The sequence below is a fragment of the Esox lucius genome, chromosome 14 (genome assembly GCF_011004845.1).
Source record: "Esox lucius isolate fEsoLuc1 chromosome 14, fEsoLuc1.pri, whole genome shotgun sequence".
In the NCBI taxonomy this organism is placed as follows: Eukaryota; Metazoa; Chordata; class Actinopteri; order Esociformes; family Esocidae; genus Esox; species Esox lucius.
Window position 1 is genome coordinate 28,443,312 of NC_047582.1, and position 22,401 is coordinate 28,465,712.

The 22,401-nt window shown below is 44.3% G+C and overlaps 2 protein-coding genes across 3 annotated transcripts; one reads left to right on the forward strand and one right to left on the reverse strand.

The window, feature by feature from the left end:
- pkn3 (protein kinase N3) lies at positions 1 to 14,853 on the forward strand. The gene is made up of 22 exons (XM_029125177.2): positions 1 to 419; positions 1,451 to 1,733; positions 1,989 to 2,143; positions 4,749 to 4,878; positions 6,851 to 7,002; positions 7,370 to 7,580; positions 7,872 to 8,054; positions 8,275 to 8,384; positions 8,957 to 9,100; positions 9,539 to 9,614; positions 9,735 to 9,918; positions 10,108 to 10,219; positions 10,523 to 10,593; positions 10,782 to 10,857; positions 11,025 to 11,116; positions 11,900 to 12,076; positions 12,181 to 12,243; positions 12,351 to 12,427; positions 12,985 to 13,127; positions 13,366 to 13,473; positions 13,603 to 13,683; positions 13,781 to 14,853. Exons 1-22 carry the CDS (start codon positions 399 to 401, stop codon positions 13,979 to 13,981), a joined length of 2,850 nt encoding a protein of 949 aa, XP_028981010.2. The 5' UTR covers positions 1 to 398; the 3' UTR covers positions 13,982 to 14,853.
- zdhhc12b (zinc finger DHHC-type palmitoyltransferase 12b) lies at positions 14,854 to 22,247 on the reverse strand. 2 transcript variants are annotated; one of them, XM_010904908.5, is made up of 5 exons: positions 21,622 to 22,247; positions 18,491 to 18,630; positions 18,287 to 18,379; positions 17,870 to 18,036; positions 14,854 to 17,423 (listed from the first exon to the last, which is right to left on the reverse strand). In XM_010904908.5, the coding sequence occupies exons 1-5, from the start codon at positions 21,716 to 21,718 to the stop codon at positions 17,108 to 17,110; spliced, it is 813 nt and encodes a 270-aa protein (XP_010903210.2). In that variant the 5' UTR covers positions 21,719 to 22,247; the 3' UTR covers positions 14,854 to 17,107. The 2 variants fall into 2 exon arrangements, with proteins under 2 accessions (XP_010903210.2, XP_034152983.1); XM_034297092.1 differs by lacking the exon at positions 21,622 to 22,247 and adding an exon at positions 19,669 to 21,271.
- Between the last annotated feature and the right edge of the window lie 154 nt (positions 22,248 to 22,401).

Below are 22,401 nucleotides of genomic sequence, written 5' to 3' on the forward strand. Positions count from 1 at the left end.
TCTGATTGGGTTTCATATGGTTATGCTGTGATTGACATGAAATTCAGCCAATCTCCATTTGGGAAAGAAGGCGTCAAAGTGTATTCAAAGTAAACCATCGGCAGAACGGAAAGCCTCATAGCCCGGACTGTTCATTTTGGTCATCAAAGATTATTCAATGGATGAGGAGCCGGTACTTACCGACGCTGTACTACGCATTTGTCGCGTTTCATTACTTTAATATATTAAGTTGTCCGTGGTTACTTTAGTTGGTTATAAAGTTAGCTGTTTACATGGTGATTGGTTTCTTTCGGGGAAACTTGGCGAGACGTTGAGTTTAGCGGTGGTCAGTGTGGATAATTCCCAACCCTCCCAGCTTGAAATCCATACAGCGGCATTTACGACATTTTGAGTCTGACATGTCAGGTTTAACACAACAGGTAAGCACAGGTTCATGTTTTATTCATGGTATGCTTCTATTAAACAATTAGGTACAGTAGAGTTTATTCTATTAACTTTATAACTTTTCTTCTCGATTCAATCAGCTAGCTGTTATGTTAGCTATCTGAACACCTGCAGTTGGCTAGCGTGCCGATGTCAAAGAGCTATTTCGTTACCCTGTTTTATCAAGATGTTTGTGATTGAAATCATTGTGACAATGTAGAATTTCTAGTTAATCTGGTTTCCCACTTCTAGTAAAACTGGTATCTCTCAGTTTACTTTTTCTATTGTTATTTAAGGTTTATGCAGCAGTGCAGCCTGGGAAATACTAACAAAGAAAGTGTCCGAACCTGTTAAGAATTGAGTCAAAGGTTCATGTTGTTAATCTGACTGGTGTCTTTCCATCTGTATCCTGCCATTAACTCCATTGAAAGACACTGAGAGTTAATGTCTTGTCTAGGTAGAGGACTGTCCACGCCTCATGCTCCTCTCTAAGTTTCTTCCAAGGTTCTGAACCTTGGACTAGGGAGCCACCCTGCATCAATTATTGTTGGTGCTTTCTCTTTCTGGTTTTCTGGGTATCTGTATAAGCACTTTGAGACAACTGCTGCTTTAAAACACATCTGTTTGATGGGTACCTATATAATATGTTCAACCTCTCCAGCCATCCACTGCCAGTAACAATGGCACTTGCTTGAAATAGGGTAGTATTTATTATAATTTGGCGGTTGAGCAACAGGCTTGGGTTCAAGTGTGGTTTAGAATTTAGAATTGGTCTGTGTAAAACACAGAATCCTTATATTGAATGGACAAAAACTGGCGCTTGCAAGAAAACACAATGCTGCCGGTTTTATCCCTTTTTATTTAATCAATGGAAACCCATCGAGACCAGGGTCATGTTTACCATGGCGTCCTGAGCAAAACTACAGTAAACATTCAACCCGAATCAATTGATCTCCAGTGAACCCGTTGTCAGCCCGGACCTTTCCATTTAACGCCCCCGCCCACCCTACCCGTCTGCCCCCTCCAGAACGCTGGCCTGCTGGGTCTGGCTGAGGGGAACATCCTCGACCCGGAGTTCCAGCAGCGTCTGGAGGACGCCCGCACGCTGCTGAGGCAGGAGATCCAGCGAGAGCTCAAGATTAAGGAGGCGGCGGAGAGGCTCCGGCGGGCCGTCACCAACCGCAAGAACGCCGCGGACGTGGAGGGCCAGCTGAGGGCCTCCAGCCGCAAGCTGGAACACCTGCACTGGGAGCTGCAGGAGCTCAACACCCGCGCCATCACACCCAAGCCTCAGAAGGACAGGCCGACAGGTAATAATCACGCATGGTTTCAGGGCTGTGTTGTAAACTCATGTCATACCAAACGGAACACTGACGGTGGACAGGGTTGTCTGGATCAGAGCAAACGGGCTAGTTTGCAGTTCTTCATTGTGGTTTCGCCCAAGAGCCTTAATCTGCTGTGTAAACCGTTTTTAATAGCGGGAAGTTAAAATGATAAAAACCACAGAAAAACGGTGCTTTTTCTAAAGCGGTTTTGTCCCACGCTGCATGTTTCCGTCGGAGCAGATGACACCACGTCGCCTGACCCGTGTCGCTGGGAAGAAGTGACTTCCCCGCTGGCGGGACGCATCTGTGCTCTGAAGAAGCAGCTAACCATGGAGACCAAGGTGAAGCAAGGGGCGGAGAACATCATCCAAACCTACGTCAGCAGCTCTGTTAAGGTCTGGAATGCACATGCAGTCTCACTCTATGCTTCTGTCAAATAACCTTTCCTTGTTACGTGGTGGCGTTTATGTCAAGGTTTGGGGGACCAATGTACTTGCCATGTTAGATGTCGGTAATTGCACCTTAGCCGTTTTGGTTTTGGATCAAGCTGCCAGTTGAGGACCTGTGAGGCGTCTGTTTCTCAAACTGGACAGTTATGTCTTTGTCCTCTTGCTCAGTTGAGCACCGGGGCCTCCCACTCCTCTTTCTGTTCTGGTTAGAGCCAGGTTGCAGTGTTCTGTAAAAGGAGTAGTACACAATGTTGTATGTTATCTTCAGTTTCTTAGCAATTTCTTGCGTGGAATGGCCTTAATTTCTCTGAACAATAATAGACTGATGGGTTTCAGACCATTCTGGCCATTTTCAGCCGGTTATCGAACCCACAATTGCTTTAAATACTCTAAAGGCCAGTTGTATTTCTTCTTTAATCAGCACAACAGTTTTCAGCTGTCCTAACATAATTGCAAAAGGGTTATCTAATAATCACATAGCTTTTTAAAATGATAAACCTGGATTAGCAATCACGCGTTGCATTGGAACACAGGACTGATGGTCGCTGATAATGGGCCCTTTACGCCTGTGTAGATATTCCATTAAAAATCAGCTGTTCACAGCTACAATAGTAATTTTCAACATTAACAATGTCTACACTGTATTTCTGATCAATTTATTTTAATGGACCCCAAACTTTTGAACAGTGGTGTATATGAAAGAAGATGAGAAACAGATGTGCAATCACTGACAGATGATTTATATTTCCTATGTAGAGGTCATTTGTCTTTTCAAAACTGTTTACCCTTCTTGCAGGAAGAGTTTTACTTTTTTATCCGCTTACCTTGCGAAGTTTGTGTGTGTGTGTGTTTGTGTGTGTGTATATACTCTAACTTCACAAGGATTAAAAAAATATGTATATGTGTGTGCCTCAGAAGGGAGGTAATGCAGTGAGGTGGCATTATGCCGTGTAACTCTGTTTTCCCCTGAGCTCAGAATAAAAGAATCATTGAATAATTTCTTAAATTAGAAATATCCACGACAGGGGTGAACATCTCATCTTGCTGTCTAATGTAATAGCCTTTGTCTGTCACAGGGCTTCCATTAGTTCCAGTCTTGTGATGAGATTCTGAGGCTTGCCGTGGTAGTCTGGCAGCCACTGATCGACGGCTCCGTTCGAAACAGACTTGTGTGTTGTGTTCCCACATCACAAACACTCACTGTGTCACACACGTGTGTACACACACACACACACACACTGTGTACTCTCTGTCACTACCTTCCGTCCCACACACACCCTCGTTCAGTCACACTAAGACGAACACCTTTTTGGGCAGGACAGTGTTTGAATTCACCCCCCCCCCCCCCCCCCCCCCCCCTCAGAGCCCGACGACAGCAGCCGTCCATGTGAACCTGCTGGCCAACATCACTGGAGGGTCGGCTAGGTTTCTGCCAGACACTTAGGTAAACTTATCCCATGGAAGGAATTTACAGAATTAGAGTACAGTGTTCAGTGTCACAAACCTGCGTGCTCCGAGGAAAGAGAGTGAATGAAGATGGGGTGAAAGGCACTCCGACAGAGGAGAGAGGCGGACACTTGTGGCATTTCAAGGTGAGGCCAGAGAGCTGCTCTGGTTTCCCATTGCTCAATGGAATAGTGGCTGGCGCTGTTTCTTTCTGCCGACTAGTAGGCTGTGAATAGTTTACGATTGTGAGGCGCGGGTTATTTACTACGCCGGTAAATTAAAATATCTATCTGGACATTGCCCCCCCCCCCTAGGAAATTTGTGTAACCAGATCTGCTCAAATCCTTTTTTAATACCCCTGGCTACATGGTCTTTCAATGAACTAAAAGCTGAAAATGCTGGTGAAAAGTAGTGAGAATGTGACTAATCAGAGGTTGTATGTGCAGGTGTAAGAGCACCCCCCCCCACCCCCCCATGTAGGCAGAAGAACACCTGAGGCTTCACTTAAAATGTTCAGCCTGAGATGAAACAGTTTATTTGACGAATGACCAGTGCGTTAAAATGTTGGAACAGCACACACAACTTTCAGGGCAGTGAGTGTGACCCCGTCCATATTAGTGTCTATGGCAACGTGCTGCAGGGTGACCTTTCCAAGAAGATGTGCCTTTTTTTATATCCTGAACGGGTATGGTTAGTTTCTTGCATCAGACCTGAGAACCCAGTACCGTTCCCCTCCCGTGCTCTCTGTTCATGTGCATGACAGAGTTGAATAGGCTGCACCACCTTCCTTTGTCCGTTGAAAATCCTCCAGGGGCACAGACCCAGTGTTCAGGTGAATGGCACTGCTTTGTGAAGGGGTTGGCCGAGCTGTCCTTTAACACTTAACAAGGCAGAGGTCTCGAGGGGCTTGGTTTGCATTTGTCATGTTGTTGTGGACTAGGGAAGGCGTGTTTGTGTGATTGGTGTAGGTTAATGACATGCATGTGTGAACAAGGCCATTAGGGCAGCTTTTTAGGCGGTCAGTGTCGTTTCATGGAGAGGTATGAGACCGTACTGACTTTGCAGTTGATAAGGAACAACTATATTGTCTGATTCGCCACTGTAGGACCGTAGGATGCTCTCCACAGCCCAGCAGATGCTTCAGGACAGCCGCACTAAGATCGAACTGCTCCGCATGCAGATTGTCAAAGTCACCCAGGCCAGAGAGGGGCAGCGGGACAACACAGAAACAGCTGGTGAGTTACTGTCTGTCTCACTCCCTCTGTGTGGTGTGTGTCTGTGTGTGACAGTTTGTCTTGGTTATATGTATCAACATATGCAGGTTTTTGGCCGCCTTGTGTGTTTACTGGTGAATGCATGCTCACCATTGTTCATTTTGGTTAATCCCTCATTAAATCTTTAGTGACAGTTATCATTTGAATCTTAATTTAATGCAATTAAATCTAATGAAAGCAGTGGGACATTTTATTGCCTAAATGCCAAGTTTAGTACATTTTTCTCTTTGTATTTCCTTACAAAATAAATCCCAGAATTCTGTGGTCACAACCATACAAGGGCCTAGCCATTTCCTAGCACAAAATTCTGTTGGATCATTTCCAGATTAAAAAAAATATTATAAATATTTGGCCATGGAAATTCCCTAATTCATTGCACATTACATACAAAACCTCACCTTGTCTTGGAGCTCAAGTCTGAGTCACTAGTTCAACAATCACTCGAAATAGTTATTTACCCAGTCAGATACAGGGGTGAAGCAGCATGGATTTAGTCAAGGAATTGTTTGTTTTTCCTCCCCTTCCTTCTGGTTCCAAATGTTATCATTCAGGCTTCTGAGAACATGGCCAGGTTGAGTATATAGCTAGCTAACCAGGTGAAAGGGTTAGCTAGCTGAACTGGGAGCGGGAGGGCGGGGTGTACACTATTGTTTTAATATTAAACTGCCATTGTTTTGATTTTCATTGGATGTTTTGGTTTTTTCTCAACCAGACAGAGTGTAGCTAACTAGAATGCTCGTGGTGACTGGTTGGCTACGGGCAAGTAAGAGAGTCGCCTGCACTGTGTGTTCAATCTGCTCACACTCTGCGCTAGCTCCCCTGCAGCTAACTGTCTGACATAGGCTGGGTGTGGCATGTCCAGTGTGCTGGCATCTACAGTACTGTTGCATGTTTTACCTACAGTGGGGTGAACAAGTATTTGATACACTGCCGATTTTGCAGGTTTTCCTATTTTCAAAGCATGTTGAGGTCTGTAATTTTTATCATAGGTGCACTTCAACTGTGGGAGACAGAATCTAAACAAAACAAAAATCCAGAAAATCACATTTTATGATTTTTAAATAATAAATTTGCATTTTATTGCATGACATAAGTATTTGATCACCTACCAACCAATAAGAATAATAACAAATAAGTTTAAGAAGCCCTCCTGTTCTCCACTCATTACCTGTATTAACCGCACCTGTTTGAACTCGTTATCTGTATAAAAGACACCTGTCCACACACTCAATCAAACAGACTCCAACCTCTTCACAATGGCCAAGACCAGAGAGCTGTGTAAGGACATCAGGGATAAAATTGTAGACCTGCACAAGGCTTGGATGGGCTACAGGACAATATGCAACCTGCTTTGTGAGAAGGCAACAACTGTTGGCGCAATTATTAGAAAATGGAAGAAGTTCAAGATGCCAAAATCCCTGCTGCAGTGTGTGCAAACCTGGTCAAGAACTACAGGAAACATATGATCACTGTAATTGCAAAGTTGTGCTTTTCTGATGTATCAAATACTAATGTCATGCAATAAAATGCTAATTAATTACTTAAAAATCATACAATGTGATTTTCTGGATTTTTGTTTTAGATTCCGTCACTCACAGTTGAAGTGTACCTATGATAAAAATTATATTTCTACGTTCTTTGTAAGTAGGAAAACCTGCAAAATCGGCAGTGTATCAAATACTTGTTCTCCCTACTGTAGGCTGGGTGTGGCATCTGCAGTAGTACTGCCATTATTCATTCTGCTTGTCACTTCAAACCTTTCTACTCTTGTCCTGTCTACTTGGTACAAGTCAGATTTCAGTCACAGATTATATATATTTTTTTGTTTGTTATGGGTCTATTTAGTCAGCAATAGTTTAGTTAATCGCTGCTTAGAAATGGGTGGTTGAAAATATTTCTGTGACGCTGACCGTCACCTGTTCCTCCTCGCCAGGCCGTCCCTCCGAGACAATCAGTTCTCTGGAGCTCCGGGTGGCTGAGCTCCGGCACCACCTAAAGATCGAGTCAGCTGTGGCGGAGGGCGCCAAGAACGTGGTGAAGCACCTCGGAGGTCTTAAGGTGCATGATCGGCGTGCGCTGGCAGAGGTAGATGGTCGTTTTAATGGTCCAATAGGATTAGCAGGTCTTAACACGATTCATACGGGTTCACGCATGACAACAACGGCTTCCTCTACTGCTCCTGTACTGCTGCAGGGGGAGTTTGAGTCCGGCCTACTGCTCCTTCACTAAAAACTCCTGTCTGTCACCACTTTCCTGTCCAATGAAGCATAAATGCCAGCTTATTTTTTTTGTAAATGAATTTTCTGGTTAATTTAGAGTTTCTGCTTTGAGACTAGAATGGGCACTAAAAACATCAGTTATGGGGTGGGTCACTAAGAAAGGTGTGTGTGTGTGTGTGTGTGTGTGTGTGTGTGTGTGTGTACACCAACGCCCTCCGATATGTGTTCTTCAGGCCCAGACTAGGCTGCTGGAGTCGTGCCAGAAGCTGGACCTGCTGCGTCTCTCTCTGGAGCGCCGTCTGGTCGAGCTGCCCACCGACCACCCCAAACGGGCCGTCATCAAGGAGGAGCTCACCCCTGGGACCTCCTCGCCCTCTCTGGGCCTGCAGCCGGAGCGCCTCAGTTCCGCCTCGTCCTCCTTCTTTAAACCAGCCACTCTCACCGGTAACCGATGGCAACGTGTTAGCTCTTTCTGCTTGTGCATCTGGCTGTTTTGGTTTACTCTTCAAAACGGGTACTTGACTCACTCACTTATTTATTTGTAGGCATTTGTTTTTTGGTATGGTTTCTCTGTGGTAAAGTATTTGTGAGTGTTACTGTAGTAAAACACTGCCAAGACAATTCCCACGCATGCGTTAAGTGGAGCCTGCGGAGCTCTAGTTTGAGTGACGTTCTCCGTGCGGTAAGCCTGGCCCTGAAGGGATGTCCCCGGTCCGCTCCGTGTCCCCTCCCTAGGGCGGCTAGACGTGCGTCTCATGGGCTGCCAGGACCTGCTGGAGTCGGTGCCGGGCCGCTGCCGTGTGGCCAACATGTCCTCCGCTCCCAGCAGCCCCTCCGAGGCCAAGTCTCTGAAGATGAGAACCGGCCTGTCCGGACGCAGTAACGTCAGCAGAACCAACAAGGCCGACGAGCCCTCCAGTGAGTTCCACACGGCGCCGGTCCCAGGCAGATGCTGCCTTGCATGTTATTACTCCCATACGCTTCCATGTACTAGTCATGCAAAACATGCAAATATTCCAAACTCTGATACCATTCACGTCTGGGTGCAAGGTGTGGTCATTTGTAAGGGCAGATAAACAGGGACGGGCCCCAATTGCCTGTGGGATGAGAGGCACTAGTGTATGTGTTTGGTCCACAGCGGAGATCTGTGCCGTGATGAAGGTGGACAACAGGATGGTGGGTCGGACACACTGGCGAGCCCTCAGCAAGGATGCTTGGGACCAGAGCTTCAGCATCGACCTGGAACGGGTCAGTTTTCAGAGCAACACCTGTAGGAGCCTTTGAGGATTTCTGTTATTTTGAGCATGGGGCGGGGGGCTGTTGGAGGTGCTGTGAGTTACATTGAAATGCAGGAAATTAAATTTAGAATGCAATAAATATGGGACCAAGCCTCGGCGTGTTCCGACACAAACGGTCATGGGGGCCTTAGCAGAGAGATCAATCGCCCCTCTCCCATGCTCCCACTCTGCACATGTAATCTCACTGCTAATCCTTCAACGCTTCCCTCTAATCTCAATCCTTGCCTATGAAAGCCTGACATAAGGGCCTAACGGAGCTGCTGTTTCCAGCTCAAGAGCACACACTCCTTTCAGATCCAAGCCTCAGCCTCTTCAGACCCAGTGATGAGTCTTGAAACGTCACGTCTGAGTCATGTTTTGTTAAGTTGTATTGCAGAAGGTCTGTGATAAGGGAAGGCATTAGTGTTCATGAAAGATGGTCCCTTATCCCCGCAAATCTGTTGACGTTTCTCCTGATGTTATAAAAATCACTACCTAAATGTGTGTGTCTGTGTGTGTGTGTGTGCGCGTGCGTGCGTCCAGTCCAGGGAGCTGGAGATTGGTGTGTTCTGGCGTGACTGGAGGGCTCTGTGTGGAGTCAAGTTCCTGCGTCTGGAGGACTTTCTGGACAACCAGCGCCACAGCATGTGTCTCTGCCTGGAGCCTCAGGGCCTGCTGTTCACTGAGGTCACTAACACGCCTAGTCCACAATCACCAGCAGACATGTCACAGTCACTAATGTAATGATCACCAGCAGACATTATGTCACAGTCACTAATGTAATGATCACCAGCAGACATTATGTCACAGTCACTAATGTAATGATCACCAGCAGACATTATGTCACAGTCACTCGTGTAATGATCACCAGCAGACATTATGTCACATTAATATTATTATTATTACCATTGTGTCACAATCAGTATTCTATGTCCCTGTCACTATCAGTCAGCCATCCTTTCAAAAATCAAAACGACCATTTTGGATTCTGTCTTGAGAACAAGACATTGTCACAATCAGTCACATTTATATTGTAGTAATTTACACATTGGGTCTGATATGAAATCCCATCGCCTCTTATAGATTACAACTAAAGTTTAGCATTGTTTCATCATTAACTTCCAGGTGACGTTCATCAATCCTGTCATTGAGAGGCATCCTAAACTTCAGAGACAGAAGCGCATATTCCCCAAAGAAAAAGGTATGTTACTGACGCTAATCTCCAGCTGACATTTCCCCGTATCGCAGCCTGGCCTCGGCACACCTCAGTAAATCCGTACCCTCCGTAAATGACCTCTGACCTCACATCCTGTCGCCGCAGGAAAGAACTTCCTGCGCGCAGCCCAGATGAACATGAACTTCGCCACATGGGGGCGTCTGATGATGAGCGTCCTGCCTCCCTGCACTGGGTCCCTGCAGGCCATGAGCCCCCCCATGGGGGGCCCTGACCTCACCTCCCCTCCGTCCGCTGAGAAGACGGCCGTTTCGACCCCTCCTCCGCTAGGGTAAGGTGGCCATGTACCCAGGCGCTACACGTCTTCCAGTAGGTCGACACAGGAATCTTCTGGTATTGCTGAAACAGGAATGCCTTTTTGTCTTCAAGATCATACTGAGGGATGACGTGGGCAGCCCTATGACTCCGGTGGATTTCAGTGGTGGAAATGTGTTCTCAAAAAGTTGTCCTGTCGTTGCAGAGAGTCTGCAGTGGTGAAACTGGACTTCAGTGAGGAACACACCAAGTCTCTGAGGAACAGTGTGGGGAGAATTCACATGTCAGAATCCATATGGCAGACCACTCTCTCTCAGGTAGGAGACCCCTCAGGGCTCCAGTTACCTTTCTGAAGTGGAGATTATTTCGGTGCCTCTATATACAGTGGCTCACGAAAGTATCCACCCTTATTTTTTTTTCCAATTGGTCAACAAAAAAAAAATGAAATATACAAATTGTTCTAAATGAATTTACAAATCGGATGAGAGGTTTAGTCACGCATTTGGAATACACCATAAGTGTTGCAGGTGTTCGGTCCGTGGTGTTCGGTCCACTTTCCCTAACATTGTGTTCCTGTGGAGTGTCAAGTGTCTCTTACCGGTCTCTCTTTCCTCCCTCAGTCCTCTAAAGGTAATTCATCAGATATCAAGCCAACACCCAGACAGATGACTACACCTCAACCCTCTCTGAAGTATGTCTGTCTCATTCATTAGAAGCACACGCGCGCACACAACACACAGGGCAGTAACCCAAATCCACTACTTATTATTCAAGCCCCCCCCCCCCAGGACTGGAAGGGGAGTTTGTTACCTGGTTATCTAACCCCCCCTCTCTTCTCCACTTTCACGTTCCCCCTTTCTTTTTTGTTGTCTGTTCAAGGAGGAAAGAGAATGGTGGGATGCAAATGGAAGATTTCACGTGCCTCTCTGTTCTGGGGCGAGGGCATTTTGGAAAGGTACTGTTTCACTCACAACCCAGCAGAGATCCTCTTACTCAGTCACTATTTTCTATGAAACACAAAAAGGCCCAAGTGGTCCTTCCCTATTTCCTTCTGTTTGGTTTCTAGTAAACACCAACCGGATTACTGTGTGTTGCCCCTTAATCCTTCCTCCTCCCCCCAAGGTTTTGCTGGCAGAGTTCAAGATGTCAGGCAAACTGTACGCCATCAAAGCCTTAAAGAAAGGGGACGTTGTGACCCGCGACGAAGTGGACAGGTGAGAGAACAGTGTACTTAGACGTCACAGACTGAGCTAACCAGATTAGAAAGACGCTATTGTTTAGGGCTGTAACAACTAATATTGCTAAATATCGATATTGTCGATTAGTCTATACGGAACAGCAAAAGAAAATGGGGGATGATGGAGGCTACACCAGAGGCAAGTCGCGTGTGACCAACAACTTCAATAGTACCACATGGGACCGCTTTACATTTAAGAATTCAACGAAAACAGTTTGTTGCAAAATTTGCAGACCGGATTTCCCCATGGCATGGGAGCACGACTGTAATGCCTGAGCATTTGAGGAGAAAAAACATTGTAACCAAGATGACAGAAGATGAATAGTGCTCAGCACACCAAGTTAATATACAAATTCATCATTCATCTTAATTTCTATTCATGGAGTTCCATTTTTAAGTGAGAAATATTTCATGTTGAATCCAGGGTGGAGTTAACATTAACGTCAAGTTTTAGGGGCAATTGAATCTGGAATCTACAGCTCTGGAAAAAATGAAGAGAGCACTGCACCTTTTCTTTCCTTTCCAGTAACCCTTCTGTTCCTCACTCAAAACCTTCCTTTTCAACTTTTTGGGAAAGGAAAGAAAAAGATGCAGTGGTTGCTTAATTTTTCCGTATGTATTTCTGGTTTAATCGATTAATTGAAATGGTAATGGTCGGTATAAATAGATTATCAAAATAGTTACTTGCAGCCCTGTTACTGTTGTTATTTACTGTGGGTGATTGTTTGTTTGTGTGCGTGTTGACGTGTCAACGAGTTAGCCTAATGTGCGAGAGGAGGATCTTTGAGACGATCAACTCGTCCCGCCATCCTTTCCTGGTGAACCTGCATGGCTGCTTCCAGACGGAGGACCATGTGTGCTTTGTGATGGAGTACTCCCCTGGGGGTGACCTGATGACTCACATACATACCAACATCTTCACAGAGAGACAGACTCAGTAAGTCTTACACAACCCACACACACACACACACTTACAACCATGAGTGAATGTCCTGGGTATTTTAACCCGCCATTTCACATTCCTTTTTGTGTGTTCTTGAGGTTCTATGCTTCATGCGTGCTCTTGGGACTGGAGTTCCTGCATCAGAACAAGATAGTTTACCGGTGAGTTCTCCCAGCGGTTCCGGCGCATGGCCTTGACATGCCTAATAACCTGCTGTCATACTTGGTGTCTCATTTTGTTGTGTATCATCTTACTTTCTGTCTCTCAGGGACCTGAAGCTGGACAACCTGTTGATGGATGCAGATGGCTATGTGAGAATAGCAGATTTTGGATTGTGCAAGGAAGGTATGGTACATTGGTTAAAGCTTCTGGGCCATTCCCTTTGAGAACCACTGTCTTACCAAGTCTTTATTTAAAAAAATCCCAAATGAAAAGTCTTGGTCTGTTTCTCACAATAATAAAATGGTACATGTTGCACTTTGATTAATAGATACTCGCATTCAGGGGAGGAAAAAGTACAAATACTCAACTGGGTTTAGCTGTGTTCACCACTTTAGGGAAGTATCTAATTATGATCTAAGTAACCAGTGATCAATTAAATATAAAGGGAGAGTGTAAATGTCCAATAGTGTCACTGGTTAGTTATGAACTTTCTCTGGTCATTTTGCTCTAACTTAGGAACTTCCCAAAACTGGTGAACACAGCCGAGTACTTTCTCCACCTCTGACCGCACCTAGCCCTGAGATAAGCAATGACTACCACTTTAAGAAAATGTTATCAAGGTTGTTTTAAACCCCTCCCATTCTTGTTTTAAACCCCTCCCTTTCCTCTTAAAACATTATTAACCCCTTTCATCCCTGGAAAATGTCCCGTCTTTTATCGTCCTTTGTGTGTATTTGCAGGTATGGGTCATGGAGATCGCACCTCCACATTCTGTGGCACACCGGAGTTCCTGGCCCCCGAGGTGCTGACGGATAATAACTACACCCGCTGTGTGGACTGGTGGGGACTGGGTGTCCTCATCTATGAGATGCTGGTGGGAGAGGTCTGTAGCAGAGAGAATAAGGAAATGTCCCACTCCAGGATAGGCTCTTATTAGGTCACCTGAGTCACACTCCTACGGTTAAACTGCTAAATATTTCTGTTCAAGGTCCTGGGTTTAATTTAGACTTTTCTACTACGATGGTATTTGGACTTGGTTGTGTTGCTCTGTAAATTCAGATGTTTCCGTGTTGCTGAGGACTGCGGTTGATTGTACTTTCATTGCCCTCTCTTTGTGTCAGTCGCCCTTCCCTGGGGACGATGAAGAGGAGGTGTTTGACAGCATAGTGAATGATGAGGTTCGCTTTCCCAGGTTTCTCTCCCCGGAGTCTGTCTCGATCATCCAGAAGGTATGGGTCACATGATACTCTTGGTGAACTGCCGGGTTTACCACAGGCCTCCGTGTACATACAAATATGTTGAGAGATGGAAATGTCCTTGTGTGATTGAGACTAAGCTAGACTCCCGTTGTGCATCAGCTACTACAGAAGAACCCTGAGAGGAGGCTGGGAGCAGGAGAGGCAGACGCTAGCGAGGTCAAGAAGCACAGGTTCTTCCAGGTATTAACTGGCATTGTGTGTGGCTGTGGGTCATTAGAAGTTCAGCGTCATGATGATTTTGGGATCCTAATTGGTTGTATAATTTTGTTTACGGCAGGGGGTGAACTGGGAGTCCTTGCTTCACAAAAAATTGGCACCCCCCTTCGTCCCACAGATTAAGATGCCAGGGGACGTCAGTAACTTTGACGAAGAGTTCACAAAACTCAAGCCAGTCCTAACACCCCCACAGACGGCCTACTTCCTAACTGCTGAGCAGCAGGAAATATTTGCAGACTTTGACTTCTCCTCACTTCACTGAGCTTAAACATGTACGTGTAAACCCAGGTACTGGACGGTAGGACAAAATGGCTGCTGCTCCACGAGTCTGGTTCTTTTACTAGACTGTCCAACCTGTGGTTGATTACGGAGGACAGGCCTCTGGGATGTCGTCTGTATGTTGCCATCTCAGGGCCGCCACTGTTCACTTGCTCCGTAAGTGGAACCTCAACAGCCAATCAGAACTCGCGCTCAAGAAACGGACTGCTCATCCCTGTGAGTGTCTCCAAATGGTCTCTGGATTTTTATGTTAATGTCTGATTGTTTCAGTTTTTTTTGTTGGGTTTCAATATTGACTTATTTGTACTGTTTTGTGTTTTGGTTTCCCAATCCATATGGTTTGGTTTATAAATTAGGTTTGACATTGACAATGCCAAATTAATACTTTACATGCCACTGTTGTGGTACTGTGTCAACCCTGATCATCAAAACATTTGTTCTTCACTTGTGAAACTAAACAGGACTGTTTTGTTTCTACCAGGGGCACCATGCAGTGATTTTAAATAGTTTCTAATTCAAACAATATGCAAGAGACAAGCACTTTATAGTGCTACACCTCCAATTATAACACTTGGCTGTAAATCAAAATGTGTTTGTGTATTCCAACCCTGCTGCTGTCTGTTGATGTCCATTCGGTTACTAATGCTGATTATATCATGTGATATTGGTATGTTTAGCCTGGAAATCCAGACAGAATTGCCTTTCGCTCATAACTAGTTAGTCTTTGTGAAGGAAATGGCCTCTAAATTGGTCTTTATGTGCATTGTGTTCCTGTGAAATCCATCTAATCTATCGGTCCATCTTGGGCTGGTTAAGGCCATTGATTGTCAAGTTGGAACTGACATGTTCCTGAAATATTTTGTATTTTTACTAGTTATTCTAAGTCAACTTTTGGAAGGGTTATACAGTTTGTTCGTGTTCCTACAGAAACATTAATTCTGTTCCAGTTTGTTGCAACCTATATATTGTATGATATCATTGTACATGCTTTGCTACAAAATACTGTATATGCGGTGAGATACACTGTCATACAATAGTATATCTATAGATGAGACAAATACACAACATGAAGGAAAAGTAAATTAATAAATATATTTACTGGACCCTTGAAGTATGTTTCAGAAATAAGCCATCAAATCGAATTTGATAGGCATATATTTTTCAACAATTTCTTAAAAAACATATTGCATGAAGGACTTTGTTCACACTGAAATCAGCACATACAAAACCAAACAAATGTATACAAAATCACATCAATCATCTTTCAATTCTACTGAAAGATCTACAAAGATTTTCAGATACTATTCAAAAAGTAGACACTATTACCTTTATTGCTTATTTCTGTTTTTTTCAATGCTTTCCTACAGTTGGACAGAGGATAATGAGGTCTTAGGAAACATCCACACATTGCACTCTATTTTAATTAAGATACTGTATGTATTCCCTATTATAATCCTCTAGGATTATTCCTAAAGTTAATAAAATCTAAAAATCTCATGCAAACTGATTCAAAATGGATGTTCAAAAAGTTTGTCAAGCAATAAAAATAAATTAGGGAAAAATCAGTATTTGTTCTATATGTTGTTTTTCTTTATACTAACATATTAAATATACTGTCTATTTCAATATAACAAATTATCAGCCATCATAACATGAAAAGAGACTGTCTTCATAAAATACAAGGGCATTTCCAAACCTAGACCTGACACAGAAATTAATAATATTAAGATTTTCAAAACACAAATCATATGTAATATAAAGTCTCTTTTTCAAAAAAATGAATGCAACTAATCCCTTTTCAAACAAATAGTTAAATGACATATCAACAGAAAATGTGAAGTGATTAAAACTAATTAGCAGAACCTGGATAACCAAACAGACAAACATGAATGTGCCCTGGACCCCACAACCTCCAGGGGGCCTCCAAACCAATTTTCAATATTTAGTATTGCTGTAAGAATGCAATATTTACTATTAGCCTCCTGACAATGTTAAGAATAATAGCATGACTGGAGTTATAACAGCCAAGGACCTCAAATATGTTCGTTTGGGTGATAATCATGGTTATATACCCAAGATCCTTTTTCAAACCACTTGTGATACACCCCATTCTCTGCATTTTTATGCTATCCTTTTGCATTACATGCGCTTATGTAAATATTTTTGAATGAATCTATGAAATGGCGATGCATTGCTTTCATTTACACTCTTGACGCCAGACCTCTTTGAGCTACAGTGCAACTATAAAACCAGAAAGGCCTTTATGTAAAGTTTCAGTAAAACCCTCATTACAGTTGACCACTCTTTGAAAATGTGATACTAGTAACAAAGTTTCAATATGCAAAAATACTAAACGAACTATGCATCTGGAAACCTAAAGGACCTGACTGACTGAGTCAATTAGCCACATAGTGGCTACAGAGGCTCTGTTCATGCTGAGTCGATATTGGGGAAAATACACCAATAAGAAATAAAATCATGCTCTCAAGAAAATACAGTATTATATCAACAGAGTATGAAAGTGCTTTTATCCAGTACATAATCAGTGTTAGCTTATAGCTTGTAATAGCTTAGTAAACCACAGGCCTAATGTGAATGGCATGTATCTGTAACTACGAGTAAGAGTCTAGAAACAAGTTGAGCTAGTATTACTGATGTATTCTGTGAATGTGTCCCCCAGCACAACAGTTCTCTCACTAAGCTCAAATTCCCAGTACTACAATTTCCTTTCAAGTAATTATATGGACAGGGGATGACATCGGAGTGGATGGCAGTGTAGCATTTAAAAGGCAAGGGTAAGTTGTAAGGATTGAAGAAGAAAAAAAAATCAACACCAACTAAGGATCTAAGCGATATTCACATCTGACACAAATACCAGGATTGGGGTCAGTTCCAGTGAGATCAGCTTACTGTAACCACTGGCCCGGAATCCCTTCCACTCCTGGTTCTGTTTGGTCAGTGATTAGAGGAGTTCATAGTTCATTTGGACACCTCGTTCGTGTAAAGATGCCCCTGGAAAGGAGGATGTAAACCCAATTTGAGGAAGGACAGAAAATGATTGTCGGGAAACACCAGCTAGTTTTTTTCTTTTTTTTTGCTCTTCAGCTGGTCAGATGGGGTCGCTGCCCTCCCTGAAGTACACCTGCTCCCATACCACAGAGCCCCAGCCACAGAAGAATCCCCAGAGGTTGCGCAGCGCGCCGCGGTCAAACGGATTCTCGTCAGCGCCACAGTGCTTGAGGTAGGAGATGCGGTGGCGAGACATGAACTCCCAGGTGGTGGTGTTGAGGGAGACCAGGTAGAGGTGGGAGCCCAGGAGGAGGAGGACGGTCAGTGAGAGCACCGCCACCACGGCCGCTGCCCCCAGCAGCACGCCGTTACGGCGCAGCCACAGTTGCCACGTGGGTGCCGTGGTGAAGCCTGACCTGTGTCACAGGGAACAAGGAAGTGGGGCCATGTGTTTTAAGTCTTTTTTTTTTTTGTTCCAGCCGAGCACAAAAGCATCTGGAACTAAATTCTGCACTGCGTACCACTTGAGGGTTGGTGTAAACTAACCCTTAACTTTTACCAGGCCATGTGGGTTCCCCACAGCTGTACCAAAACCAAATGACTCATCTCCTCCTACCAGGCCATGTGGGGTCCTCACAGCAGTACCAAAACCAAATGACTCATCTCCTCCTACCAGGCCATGTGGGGTCCCCACAGCAGTACCAGAACTAAATGACCCATTTCTTACAAGGCCATGTGGAGTCCCCACAGAACCAAATTACCCTTCTCTTACCAGGCCATGTGGAGTCCCCACAGAACCAAATGACCCATCTCTTACCAGGCCACGTGGACTCCCCACAGAACCAAATGACCCATCTCTTACCAGGCCACGTGGAGTCCCCACAGCAGCACCAGAAGCTGGACAGCCAGGTAGAGCACAAACCAGCGGTGGTTCCTCTCGCCCACACAGTTCTCAATCCAGGGACAGTGGTGGTCATAGCGACGCACGCAATGATGACACGTCTGACAGTGCTTGGATCTCATTGGCTGCTGCTCAGACACAAAAAGCAGAGGAAGGAGGAGTCAAGTCAAGCTCTTACTGACCATGAACTAGTCCACTGGTCTGGAATCATATTATGTGCCAGTCAAGTGGCCACAGCGTCTCTTGCCGGCACCTCAATTTAGGGAGAGCTTATCGTGTCAGGGTGAGAGGAGACGGTGTGTCTGTCAGACTCCTAGTGTCACCTGAGAAACACCCGCCATAAATATACACACACAACTACAGTAGCCGACTCCGTACCTGGAGCAGACAATGACCACATCGCCGTTGCCGTAGAGACTTGGTGGTGGGCGGAATCATGTCCTGTGTCTCCTCAGTGACACCCAGGGTAAACTGAAAACACAAATGCAGTTCTGTAAAGCTGTAATGTACCGTGAGCAATGATGTGCATAACTGGTGTCATATAGCGCGTGAGGACGAAAGCAGCGCTTGGGTCTGACGGACCTGTAAGTCGCTGCAGTCAGATAGGACGAAGCCCGGATCCATGAGTGAAATGGCAAAGTACAGCAGCACCGACACCAGGACCAGCAGGACAAAGAGCACGGGCTGGATGAGCTCTCCCGTCTCCTCCTGCTTCCGTAGATCTGCAATGCAAGGACACGTTTGCACATTTTTCTTACCTACTACAACGATCTTGTTAAATACTCAAATACTAATATTGGCACATTTTTAAATGCATTCAATTGATACTGCATCAGTGATACCACGTGACCACACAAAGGCTTACAAAGTCTATAACAACATGTCCTAAGTTACAGGTCAGCCACAAGACATATCTTAGTTTACTTTCTAGTCTATAATAGTCTTAATGCCTACAAGGCTATTTAGTAGGCAACACTAAACACTGTGCCCCATCATTCAGTCAAAGTCATTCCATCCTACAAAACTAAACTACTGAGAAAGCACAGAGGCTGCTTTGACGGTACCGATTTGGACCGACACTGCATTGAAGGTACCGATTGGACTGTGTCCTCAGGAAATGCCACACTGAATGGGACAGTAGGACGTGTGATAAGAGACATGTTTGCGAGGACACAGCCCCTTCAAAGGGAGAGGTGTGTTCTGTGATCTGTACTGAGCGAGGACACAGCCCCTTCAAAGGGAGAGGTGTGTTCTGTGATCTGTACTGAGCGAGGACACAGCCCCTTCAAAGGGAGAGGTGTGTTCTGTGATCTGTACTGAGTGAGGACACAGCCCCTTCAAAGGGAGAGGTGTGTTCTGTGATCTGTACTGAGTGAGGACACAGCCCCTTCAAAGGGAGAGGTGTGTTCTGTGATCTGTACTGAGTGAGGACACAGCCCCTTCAAAGGGAGAGGTGTGTTCTGTGATCTGTACTGAGTGAGGACACAGCCCCTTCAAAGGGAGAGGTGTGTTCTGTGATCTGTACTGAGTGAGGACACAGCCCCTTCAAAGGGAGAGTGTGGAAATCATCAATCGTGTGCCCTGGCCCAACAATAGCTGCGCTGCTCTCCTCACTCGCCATCCTGTTGCACTAACACCTGTCATAATGAACACTTGGTTCTCTCCTACATACAAAATATATGTTATAATCAGTCAAACAAGTGTTTGCCATGAAGCCCTTTTATATGAGCAGGTGTAACAGTTCTTGTGCGGGTACCCACCCTGTAGAGGCAGATGCCCTGAGGGAACAGACAACACAGATGACATGGTTATTCGCTGTGTATATCTGGTTTACGACCCAGCCAACAGCGGACAGGTTTCACCTCGTTTAAGAACTTCTGGATCCGAACGGCACAGAGTCAGAACCAGAAACCTAATCTTAGTGTTTATGAAGCTCCAAAGGACGCCATCACTGGTGATTAGAGCACAGAACCGGTGGGAGAACAGTACTGTCACTGTGTTCTGATAAGCAGAACATTGGAACCAACAGTGGAAAACTAATCAAAATGTAAATTTAGTTTGTACTGTCTAGACTGCCCTAAAAACATCAACCTGTCTTACTGTCCATTTACAGATGTTTTTTTCGAGTCCCTCTGTATCAGTGAATCAATATCCAATATCTTTTTTTTATGTACCTCCTAGTATTTGTAGCTGTCATGTTAACGTTTATTTGTTTAGTATGTACGTATCTTTATCCCATCTTGATGCATCGTAAGGTAAAAGACAGCAACGTCTTTCGCTGGGTATTGCGACTGTCAGCTGCACTGACTCCTATGGAAGCCTTCTGGCCATGACAGAGAGAGACAGTTGTTTGTACGTATCATATGAAGGTACATCTAACTTACTGACTGTGGTACTTAGTAAATAGCAAAGTACAGCAGTTTAATGCCATAAGAACATGTTGCATTGTAAAAGTATATCCGCCCCGTCAGACTTTAAACATATTGCACATTTTTGGCGCTGAATGTCATCAGATCTTGAACCAAAACCTAGATTAAATAAAAGTGAACAAACAACACAAACTATTGATAGCCTACTAATTGAATTTATTAATTAACAAATGTTATGCAACACCTAAGACTCCCGTGTGAAAAAGTAATCCCTTAGACTAAACAAAGGGTTAGGTCACCTTTAGAAGCAATAACTACCAACAAATGCTTCACATAGTTATTTATCAGTCTCTCAGAGTGTTAGAGAAATTTGGGCCCACTCTTCATGCATAACCGCTTTAACTCTGTCATATGTGGGTTTTTGAGCATTAAGTATTTTTCAGGTCTGGCCACAACATCTGAATAAAGTTAAGGTTTCGACTTTGGCTATGCCAGTCTAAATCTTTACATCTCTGTAAACTTTCGCCAGACGTAATGGGGCACATGTTGCCCAGCGTGTTCCACTTTTGACTTGTCTGTCCATAACACTGTTCGAGAACTCTTAAAGATCATCCATGTACTCTTTGGCAAACCCAAGACACACAATATTTGTGCGCAGTGGTTTCTGCCTTGCTTATCTGCTATGAATCCCATTTTTGCCCTGGGTCATTTTGGTGGAGTCATGAATATTGACCTGAGGTGAAATGCCTGATGATCCCTGGATGTTGTTTTAGGGTTCTTTTTGACTTCCTGATTCATATTAGGCCTTGCTTTTTGAACTTTTGACAGGAAGGCTCCAGGGATGATTCACTACTCCCCCAAACTTGGTAGCTTTGTAGCCCTTTACAGATTTATATGCATCAACTGTTTTTCAGAAGTGTTCAGACATTTCCTTTGATCTGGGTATGACGTGGCTTTGGAAACTGCTGATAACTTCAATCTGATAGCACCAGCCAAAGTTAGTCAGATTTACATTTTGCAAAGCTGACCCAAATCAGGAATGTTCACCAGCGTATTCCAAAACCTTACCCTAATAATCCCTTTAACTGGGTTGGATTAACTATGAGGCAGTACGTTTTTCACACCTGAAGATTGCATAATTACCTATAATAGAACACCAAACAAATGAAGCAAGAACCTAACTTTTAGCTCAGTTTTCTCTTAAGACTACCTCTACATATTCGGTACTATAACCCAGATCAAGGTCTGAACAGCATACGGAATAATGTAAACATGTAAGACGGTTAAAACTGTTTTTGTACACACATCCAATACATTATCAACAACCAATAAAATAAGACTCACCTGTATCATGCAGGAACAGTATCAGTGTTATTACCCATGTCAAGACAACATGCGCGGTTCTTACGATAAATCCAGATCCGAACACATTTTTGAACATCCTAGCATTCTTCAACGTGCTGCTACAAGCAGGTAACGTTACCAGAATAAATCTAAGTAGAGAGAGCTGACAGCTAGCTAACCAAATGCATTCAGCTTGCTAGCCTTTCTGACCATCGTCCCACACAACGGCAAAAGTCAGGGTTATCCGGTTAGCTAGCCAGCCTAACAACTCGAGGATTCTCTCGGTGTGATGGAATTGCAATCAAATGGCGATTGGTCCCGCTAACATTCACTAAACTTCAGAATGAACATTCGACGCTGGCTGGTTAGGTACAAACAACTGGGGAGACAGATTTCGCCCGAATCACCAAATGTGGATTAAATAATTTTCGCTCTAATAATTATGATCAGAATATCTCTGGAGGGCTGCACTATTATTGTCCGCGGTTGTTGTCATATCTTCAGCAACGTTAGTTCTATTGGTCCGTTGGATTCACGTGGTAGCACATTATATGACATCATTTGTCCACATACATTTGGATTCGTTTATGTGCTTTTAGTATTTCATTGCACAGACATTTCAGAGCACTGTCCTTGAACAATGTGCAGTCGGATAGTTTATATTTCCATTTAGCACATGAACGTAGTGCACTGTGAGAAAATAGTATACTGCACTAGAAACTCAATCATGAATGATCCCTTATCTGCCCACAGGATGGCAATATTGACACATTTTTAACA

Bases quoted from the DNA above. Each gene is read 5' to 3' on its own strand.
- zdhhc12b (XM_010904908.5), bottom strand. From the start codon at position 21,718: ATGTTCAAAAATGTGTTCGGATCTGGATTTATCGTAAGAACCGCGCAT. The intron at 18,380-18,490 runs GTCCGTCAGACC...TTGTGTTTTCAG, and splicing joins CTGACTGCAGCGACTTACAG to TTTACCCTGGGTGTCACTGA. The intron at 18,037-18,286 runs GTACGGAGTCGG...GTGTCTGAGCAG, and splicing joins GTGGTCATTGTCTGCTCCAG to CAGCCAATGAGATCCAAGCA.
- pkn3 (XM_029125177.2), top strand. From the start codon at position 399: ATGTCAGGTTTAACACAACAG. The intron at 9,615-9,734 runs GTATGTTACTGA...CTGTCGCCGCAG, and splicing joins CATATTCCCCAAAGAAAAAG to GAAAGAACTTCCTGCGCGCA. The intron at 10,858-11,024 runs GTACTGTTTCAC...CCTCCCCCCAAG, and splicing joins GGCGAGGGCATTTTGGAAAG to GTTTTGCTGGCAGAGTTCAA.